The 10071-nt window shown below is 33.8% G+C and overlaps 2 protein-coding genes across 3 annotated transcripts; one reads left to right on the top strand and one right to left on the bottom strand.

The window, feature by feature from the left end:
- The first annotated feature begins 238 nt into the window (after nt 1-238).
- On the top strand, nt 239-4497 carry LOC132642084 (nudix hydrolase 25). The gene is made up of 6 exons (XM_060359358.1): nt 239-587; nt 1699-1749; nt 2075-2167; nt 2322-2416; nt 3587-3698; nt 3839-4497. Exons 1-6 carry the CDS (start codon nt 522-524, stop codon nt 3941-3943), a joined length of 522 nt encoding a protein of 173 aa, XP_060215341.1. The 5' UTR covers nt 239-521; the 3' UTR covers nt 3944-4497.
- A 461-nt stretch (nt 4498-4958) lies between these two features.
- On the bottom strand, nt 4959-6409 carry LOC132642085 (large ribosomal subunit protein eL31-like). 2 transcript variants are annotated; one of them, XM_060359360.1, is made up of 3 exons: nt 6261-6409; nt 6085-6185; nt 4959-5483 (listed from the first exon to the last, which is right to left on the bottom strand). In XM_060359360.1, exons 2-3 carry the CDS (start codon nt 6168-6170, stop codon nt 5204-5206), a joined length of 366 nt encoding a protein of 121 aa, XP_060215343.1. In that variant the 5' UTR covers nt 6171-6185; nt 6261-6409; the 3' UTR covers nt 4959-5203. The 2 variants fall into 2 exon arrangements, with proteins under 2 accessions (XP_060215343.1, XP_060215342.1); XM_060359359.1 differs by lacking the exon at nt 6261-6409 and having other exon boundaries at nt 6085-6254.
- Between the last annotated feature and the right edge of the window lie 3662 nt (nt 6410-10071).

Here is a 10071-nt window from a genome sequence, read left to right as displayed (position 1 = left end):
TTAGCATTCTTATTTAGTTCTTAATGCGCGGCATATATTTAATTTGTGTTTTAAAATGATTTTAACCCTTTTCCATTTTTATTTAAACATTATACTAAATAAAATGAAATGCCAATATTAATTTTTTGTTTTGTTTTCACCTAATGTTGGGCATCCGCGTTAGATCCCACTAATTTCATATTGGACTCTAAGATTAGATAAATCAGAATAAGTGTATACCACAAAACTCGAATTGGAGATGTGTAGCATAAGTATATTTGATTATATGTGATTGAATGGAATGCGTATGATGAATAGTCCGTCATGATCACCTCTTTCATTGCACTAAAGTGTTTTTAAATGGTAGTGAGTACACCAAGCCTTTGACTTTTTATCATATATTGCTGCTGCTCTGCTCTTTCTCATTTCTGATAGTGATCCTCTGTTCTCTCTCTCTCTCCTGACTTTCTTTGAAACCCCACCACAAAAATTTATCAATAGCGAAGGAGTAGTATTCATTCAAGAAAGAAAGTGCAGTAGTAATGGAGAGTCTCCCTTGTGGTTATCGTCCCAACGTAGGAATTTGTCTCATCAACCTTGATCATTTGGTAACCTCTTCCTTCTTCATTTATTCTTTCGTTTACTCGCTACAGATAAAAGGCTAAACTTGCTTTTGCTTGCTGCCTTTGTCACTTTTCTTTTATATACCTCTTCTTTTACTTTGTTTTCGTGTTGACCTATGGTGTATACAATACAACTACCATCTCACCAACCTGATAATTAATTGTGGGTTTTAATTCTTTGGTTTCTCTGCTTGGATCTGAGCAACTGTTATAGAATCATCAGTCATGCTTGTATTCAAAATATGCAAGGCAAGGATTAAATCGATAATGGAGAACTGTTAAAATTGCAGGGTGATGATGAATTGCTTTTTCTTAGTTGAGATATTGATCTTTGTTAAACAGTGAGAGTCCATTCATCTAAATCTAATCTCTAAAAAAGAAAAGACAAACTTGTTAAGGATGCTAAAAGGGTTATCATTATCAAATTGGTGATTTTTAGTATATGACTTGTAGCACTAGGTAGATTTACCTTCTACTTTGTCAAATAGGAGCAACTTTAGCCTTGGGCGACAAACTCATAACCCTTGAGTTGAGTTAGAAAACAAAGTTCTAAAATGAGAACAAGCCCCAAAACATAAAGAAGAAAAATAAAGGAACATGAGACGCGCAGCACCTGCACAATAATGTTAAGCAGATTTTTTGAGCGGGTTAAATCTTGTATTTAGCATGGAATGAGCTCAAATGAAGGGGAGCAGAGAAAAACGAGTCCACTAATTGTCATTGTGGTACTCTTCCGTAGACAATGTTATCAGTTCCAAATAACATTACAAGCAACATTTTTTAGCCTATAAAGTACTTTAAGTCTTGAACTGAATGACTTTGCGATAGTAGGATGTATTGCTACATTTACCACCTTATACAGTTCCCAACTAATGACGTCTTCAATATTTTGACGTAGTATCGGATGCATTTTGTTTTCACTTGATCAGAAATTTCATGTTATAACTTCCTCCTTTTCTGTCTTCGTTTACATCCAATAAACGTAATCATAAATTAGATAATTACTTTCACTTGTACTTTGGCAACGAAGAATGTTAAATGTTGCCTTTACTAAATATAAATACCTTATCTGGTTTTGATGTGATTGTGATTGCAGGTCTTTGTTGCTTCCAGATTGAATGTACCCGGAGCATGGCAAATGCCACAGGTAACATTGTTATTAATAATTTCTCTACTGTTAACACCCTACCAGCTTTTCTGGGAATAGAGTTATATTCTAGCCTTGATCTAATACAATGATACGGTTTATTAAATTTTGAAAGCGGGAGATTCAAGATTGTCGTATTATGGTTCATCCTTTTGTAAAAATCAATTGCCTGCTAAGTTGTGGCATCTAGTTGCCAAGTATTTTAGCACTCTTAACACACCGATTCATAGATTTTGTCAAAGTTTGTCACTCAATAATTCTTAACTGTGCTGGTATAGTTTAGATATCTTATATATGCTGTTTAATTTGATTCTTGCTGGATTAGGGCGGCATTGAAGATGGAGAAGACCCTAGATCTGCTGCCATTAGGGAATTGCGCGAGGAAACTGGAATAACATCGGCTGAAATAATTGCAGAGGTCCGTTTAATGTGAAAAGTTGTCTATCTTTAGATATATATGTCTAGATTTTCTCATGTTAAATATTAATTCTCCTCTGAAGCATGAAACCTTGGTGTCCAAAAGCTCAAATGATCATATCATTTAAGTATAATAGTTGTTTTCATATTGTCAGGTCCCACAATGGTTAACCTACGACTTCCCACCAGCCGTAAAGGCCAAAGTAAACCGTCTCTGGGGAGGAGAATGGCATGGACAGGCACAGAAATGGTAGGTTTCCTATAGTTTTCTTGATTAATTGTGTTTCCAACAAGAATTTTTCTTTTGAATCAATAAGTTTTTGTGGAACTTCTTATACAAGTGAATCACATAAGTGGATCAGAAAATACATGAGTTAAACTATTCGATATCAAAATTAAGAGGTCCGTTTAATCCTACTTTTTTTACTCTCTATTTTCCTTATTCACATGCATTTGTCTAGATATTTTTACTCGTCCTCTTCCCCCACTGGAAAAAGATAGCGTTGGCCATTAGAAGCAGATATTCTGCAGGTATTACTGAAAATGTATTTGTGGTAAAGCAAAGAATTATTCTCTGAAAGAACACCTCAGTTAGGTTTCATTCATGAGTAAGATGGTGTATATTAACAGTCTATAAGAGTTCTCTTCTTTTCTTGCCGTTTGCCAAAAAGGAACAATGTTAAGTAGTTCTTCCATCTAATATAAACTATCTCATCGTTCCTCTTGGTCACTACTGAATGTTTCCAGCTTCATAATGAACATGTTTCCGAATTCCATGTGAAGTAAGAAGTCAGTGGATCTCTTCTGGAATTGGATTTAATGCCCTGAGGAGTTCAAATAAATGGAAATACTTTATCATTTGATGTGAAAGAAAAACTGTATATCCTCTCTTTGAATATGAGGTGATGCCAATATATCTCAAGTTGGGAGAAGTGGTCTTTTTGGAATTCACCGACATCCGTTGTGTCATCTGTATTAATCATGCACCAAGAGGATATTAGGAAAATTTATCTTTTAAATTGAGTTACATCTTAGTATATCCTTTATTGAATTAATGCCGTAATTGCTTGTGGGTACTGGTTATGGTAAATCAGAAGTCTACACTTATATATGGATTTCCTGCTTCTGCTTTTGTAAAATGAAGATTCTGCATCAATTTCTTTCACACTATAGCAAGTATTTGTACTAAAAGATCACATCCGCTGCTGTTTTTCACTTGGTTATGTTTAGGATTCATCCATCACTTCATGAAAGAAGTATAATAGCATTTGCACAATTATACTCGTTAAGCTTTGTCTAGTTTTCTGCCAAAACGACACATTTTTGTTTCTCGTGAATGCATACTAACTTTTCCGGAAACATTGAAGTTAACTATAAGATATTTATTTATAACACAAGAAAGGATTTTTGTGGCTGGCAGGTTTCTTATGCGATTTACCAATGATGAAAGTGAGATCAACTTATCAACTGGTGAAGCAGAGGCAGAATTCTCAGAGTGGAAGTGGGCAAGACCAGAAGAAGTAATTGAGCAGGTATTTTCCAAAGTGGCTAGCCAGTTTTTTTTGTTTTGTTTTTGATAATGGTAGCATGTGGCTAGCCAGTTTTATACTTTATACATATTTATGTATGTCAATAAGCTAACTTGGAACTTTGTGGTCCTAAATAATGACAGGCGGTAGACTACAAGAGGCCAACATATGAAGAAGTTGTTAGGACTTTCCAGTCTTACCTCAATGATGGCAGCAAAGCGGCTAAATGCCAATCGACAAAATGGTGAATCCTTTGCATGTTGTTTGCATATAGTCCTCATTCCTCACACAGGTTACTTGTTATTGGGGTTCAGAATTTTTCTAGGCTCCTTGTACATGAACTTTGTCTGCTATGATCTGCAAATATAGGTTGGTGATCTGAGTGTAATAAGATACTTCCTTCTGGATGTTAATTGATTTTGTCTGAAAAATAGAGGTCATCGAGTAGCCGAACTATACTTTTACAGTGAAAGACCAATGTGTGGCAGTCAAGATAAGTTCCTTTGTGCAATGATCCAGTTAAGCAAAGAAGTTAATTTTGCTGTTGATGACCAAGTCCGTTTGAACTCGAGTTGTCTGGTTATTGGATGTCTGGGCTTTAGTTGCCATAACCTGGACATTTTTCCACCATTTTTCCAACATTAGCCTGTGAATACTGGCTCGGTGTTGGGTTTGAAATGAACATTACAGAAATGACAACTTTGGCAAGAAATCTTCTATCAGTGAGTTTAGGATGTAATACTCTAGAACATGAAGATTTTTGTAAGCGCTTTTGATAATGCAATATGCACAATTTTTTTAATTTGCACGTTAGTTCTCCTATGATTTGCACCCAAACTTATGCATAATTATTGTATTTGCACCCTTTGCTTTGCAGAACCATCAAACATATTTGTTAAGGAGTTAAAAGTATAATACAACAACAGTACTGTAATGTTGTAACTGTTACTGGAAATTGTAATAATATATGTTTCATGTCTTTCATCTCTCCGTCTAGCATCACAAACCTATTTTCATAAGATGATTAACAAATAAAGAATTGCCCTTCACCAACCGTAAGTTGTATTATCCCTATTTTGTCCATTGCCAATGAAGTACTCTATGGTTTTGCCAAGGACATGGCACAAATTAGAAAAGCGAGGATATGGTAGTGAGCAAATTGAAAAAGGAATCACAGCAAACGGCTTTGAAGCTGGCAAAGCACCCAACATTACAGATATACACTACTAATATGAAGCACAACCAAACCCAATAACAGCAAAGGAAAGAAATGCATGACGTTATTTTAAATAGTTCTCAAAGTAAAGTAATCAATAAACATCAGAGAACACATTTAACTCCATGTTCAAAAGCTAAAATGTTATGACTATAATGGTACTTAAACCAATGAAGAACAAGAAACGCAATTCAATTAAAACTGGTGGCAATTTGGATGATCCAAATAAGCTTCCTAACAAAATTGATGAGAGTCTCAAACAACTTAAAAGAATTACAAAACTATTGATTGCTTAATCTTCATCCTCAATAATCTTGGTGCCGAGTCCCTTCAATCCCTCTGGTGGGATCTCTGTTACAGTAACCAAAGAGTAGAGCTCCTCCTTTGCATCTTCATCATCATTCCTCTTGCGAGCAATACGAACTCTGACCCTCCTCGGGACACTTCGGATTCCTCTGCTCCAGATGTGCTTGTTCAACTTCACGTCCACTCTGACGTCCTTTGTGCCCATTGCTTTCAGTGCAAACTTCCGGATCTCCTTGATGGCTGTGGGGGCCTTCTTCTTAAATGTGCTGTTACCAAAACATCACATTCTAATGTTAGACCACTACTCAGCATAGGGGAGACTAACCCCCCCCCCCCCCCCCCACCCTCAAAAAAAAAAAAATGAAGAAGCTAATAATCCTGATCTAGGATACGGAAATGCATAGTTGTGCTCAATAAGTCATTACTTCACAGAAGAATATTGAGGGTTTTATCAAGAACAATACAAATGAAATGAACATTACTTGACAATTTGCTAAGATCAAAATGTATCTGGACTATCAATATTCCGCTCGGCCTAAAATATATAAGAGATAATTAAGCTTGAGGTAACTGGTATAGGTGTAGAATAGTTATGAAGCATGTCACCTTTGAATGAAAAGGGTATTTATTTCCGTTGTATTCCATTTCCCCACTATTTTACAACTCAAATTGTCACTGATGCACACACACACACAAAAGAGTAAAGTTGAAACACTAGAACTCCAAATGCCTCCATAGTATGAAACATTTAGATAAGCACAAAAGAAGGGGACCGAATTTATATAACCGATAAGGATAGAATTGAGCTTAATTAAATGAAGAGTCCGATGTAGAATAAGTAAAAGCGATAGAAGATAGCATGCATACCAGCCATGTAGGCGTTTGTGGAGGTTGATGGTGTACTCTCTGGTAACCACTTCCTCTTTTCTTCCTTTTCTTTTCTCCGTAGACATTTCCCCTTTCCTTTCCTGCATACAGACAATTCCTTAAACCCTAAAACAAACAACAACTAGGCAAGAAAAAGAAAGAGAGAAAGGTCTTACACTAGCTAGTAGGGTTTACAAAGGAGGAGGAGGCGGCAGTAGCACTCAATGCTGTCTGTTTTGTAGGCTCTTCTACCTGGGCCTCTCTACTTGGGCCTTTCCAACCCCAAACTTAGCAACATGCGATGTCTCTTCGTTCCACAAGTTGGGCAACATGGTCATAATAAACCTTTCATCCAACCAAATCATAATGACCTCAACACTATTTTCTTTTATAAAACAGCCAAATTACAGATTTGGCAAAAACAAATGCATTTCTTAGTCAAATATACAAAAAGATATACATTACTATATATATATATAAAGTTTTGCTGACTATAATTGTGGTTGACAATTATTTATTTCGATTTCTCAAACTGACTATTATTGTGGTGGACAATTATTTATGTCGATTTCTCTTTATAAAAGTCTATTCTGCTTCTTTTTTTTTTTTGAGCTAATAACTTTTAAGACGTTTCAACCTTTTAAGTGGTTTGATTTAGATTACACCCATTTTAACATTTGCATGACTAATATCAGTCACTCAATTATCTAAATTTAGACAAGTTGGACAGGTTACACTTAAATTGGCATCCTTAATTGACACTTCCCTACTCTAAGAACAAGTTAAATTGGCAATCACTAAACCTAAAAAAAAAATAAAAAAAAAATAAAAAAAAAAAGAAGAAGAAGAAGGAAGAACGTGTAATAGTTAAAAGAAGCAAGAAATAATTTCCCCTTTATGCAACTAAGATGTGTATTTCCACCTTTCCGTGATGGACTTTTATGTGTATGAGGAAATAACAACATTGCTTCCTATCTTTAAAAAATATAATTACTTTTTTCCCACAAAATCATTTTTTTGTTTTGTGGTGAATTATGAAACAACGTGACCTTGCAATTTATTATTTCCTCTTCCCTATTATTATGTTATTCATTTTTCTTTTGGAGCATTTCAGAAACTAATTCTATAGCTATACAATTTCACATATTTTTTTAGCTTCTCCCAATACATATTTTTCTCTCTGTTAAACTAATCTTTTAACTATTATTTTTAGTATCTTCATTTTGCAACTTCCACCATGCGCAATTCCATCAATATTTTAAACGTTGTATTCAAACAAATGATATCAAATAAACGTCAAGGAAAGACTATAGTTTATAATGTTCTTTGGAAAGTGGAAGAGACAAACTATTCAATTTCAACTCCTAATCTCCCATTTATTTGGCTCAAGTTAAACAATTTTGACTTTGCAATTTGTCAATACAATTTATTCGATTTTAGCAAGAGACAAAATACTCCATCCAGCCTTGTTATTAAAATGTAATCTTCAAACATTATTTAATTGTCATGACAAGAAAAGGAGTATAAAATAACTATTTTATTTTAGTTTTCAATATAATGATGAGAGTCGATTCATCAATTTATCTATGGTTCAAGGTCGTTATTACATTATAAAAATTAACCTCCTAATAATGTCCACATCAACGTAACTAGGCAAAACTAATAATATCAAAGGTAGCTGTCAAAAGAATCCAGGAAAAATCCAAATAATGGAGGCCCCTTAGGTTTCTCCACATCTCAATATCTCATAGCCAGAAAAACTAAAATGAAAATGCAAGTGAATGTATAATTAAGGAGAAATTGTCATTTTCAAACCATAAAATACATGGCCTTCTCTTATTATATTTCCATGGCTATCATCACTTTGGCTTTTTTCTCTACTCTCCACAATTCAAGGAGCTGAAAGAAGCCAATTCCAGATTGACAAATCTGGCTATAAGATGAGGAGAAGTGTCAAATTGTCAACAGGTTTTACCCGTCCATAATAATCTTTGGTTAATTCAATATATGGAAACAACTTGACTAACGCATTCGTAAATAATAATCTTTTAACTGCTAGCAAACATTTTTAACCTTGAGCCTGTTTGTATGGCCTTAAAAAAAGCAGTTTATAAGCTGGAAATAGCTTATAAGCCAAAATAAAATAAAATTTGGTAGGCCAACTTATTTTTTTGGCTTATAAGCTGTTTTCAGCTTATTAGCTGCTTTAGATAAACTAAGTCAAATGGGCCCAATTAATTTTGTGAGTTTATTTGAAGTACAAAATGACTTTAAGCTAGTCAGCCAAACACTCAAAAAAACTGAAAACAGCTTATAAGCAGTCATCCAAACGGGCTTCTTGTTGTTATATTTTGTTTATAATATAATAACTTAAAATATAAATAAATTGACAACGACATATTTCCAAATTGACAAGTTGGTATACCATTGGTTAACCAATAACGTCGAAATCAACAAGTCAATATCAAGAAAAAATGTGGCTGTCAAAAGCAAATACCCACCAAGATCCTCACGTTTCTTCGCATGCTATTTATAAATTAAAGTCAGAAAAAATGCAAGTATTAACGGAATGTCATTTCCAAACCCTAAAAAATTAGTTGATTCTTCTTATATATTTCCATGTTTAATTTTGTCATTTTTTTTTGTCATCTTAACGATGAAATATTTTATTCATTAGTCAAGAAAGAAATAAGCATCAGTTTCATCTACAAGCCAAGCGCAGAAAATAATCATTCCAAGTAACTTTAATCAATTCATGTAACAAAAATGTGCTTTTGCTTAAGCTTTTAGGACGTCTTACCCTCTAAAAAAACAAGCTTAGCTCGAGATTGAAGTTGCAATCTTTTTGTTTTGTTATCCATGGAGTCCACCTTCTAGCTAGAAAAATATAAAAGAAAAAAATATCAGAAGTCAAATCCAGCTGGTAGAGACCAACAAAATTTAGAGTCTAGTCTAGTGATATTGATGAAGTTCATGTACTATGTACATAATATGTATAGATTAGACTTAATTTCATTGCCCCTTTTTTCTTTAATTAACAGAAACTATTCCTGGAAAACGTCAGCTGATCCAAATTATATTTCAGATCTGGCTCTTCATGATGCCATGTTATGTTTGCTGTGCTGGTCAAATGATAACAAGAAGAAGAAATATAAGAAAAACTAACGGAACATTAATCTTTTATGAACATTCAGAATAAAATTAAGCGAAAAGAAAGACGTGTTCCCTTGATTGGATTAGATCGAAAGAAATCAACTTCAAAAGAATCAAAACCATACGTACGTAGAGCTTCATGCGTACGGTTTTCTCGACTTTATTGACTTTTTTTATTAGACAATTTCTTTAATCATCATTAGAGCTGGGATGTTTCATTTTACAGCAGTACAAATGTTACTTTAGTTATCTGATTCTTTTTACAAAATATAACACATGATATATGTAAGTAAAATACATGAAATAAATTTTTGTAAAATTATTTTCTTCTATACAATTCCCCAACGGACCGTTTCTTCATTAGAGTTTGAGGTCAACCCTTTCTAGCAGTGAATCTAAATCAAATGGATAACACGTTATTTTTGGTTGGGTTATCACATAACCAGCAGTTGTTAGATCAGTATAACTAATTAATTTTATTCAATTGTATGATATCTCATCTACGTTATCAGAAAATTTGCAAAGTTCAAATTTAACAGACTTATCCAATGATCTGGTTATATGTAGTTGTCAGAATATATTTAAAATTTTCGAATAACAATTTATAAGCTTGCAATGACGTGTTTCCACAAAAGCTTGCAATTTGGACGTCTTTTATTATTTTTATTGTTGGGAGTGATTATATCTAGGCATAGAAATAATATTATAGAATTAGCTTATAAAATTTGAATGTAAAATTCAACGTGATGAAAATTGTAAAATTAAACAAGCAATTTGTCAACTAAAATGCCGATCCTTGGCCGTACAGACAACTCGTCACTTCTTGCAAATGCG

The sequence above is a fragment of the Lycium barbarum genome, chromosome 5, assembly GCF_019175385.1.
Source record: "Lycium barbarum isolate Lr01 chromosome 5, ASM1917538v2, whole genome shotgun sequence".
In the NCBI taxonomy this organism is placed as follows: Eukaryota; Viridiplantae; Streptophyta; class Magnoliopsida; order Solanales; family Solanaceae; genus Lycium; species Lycium barbarum.
The sequence above is the reverse complement of the archived record's forward strand: the minus strand, read 5'-3'. Positions and strand labels throughout refer to the sequence as shown.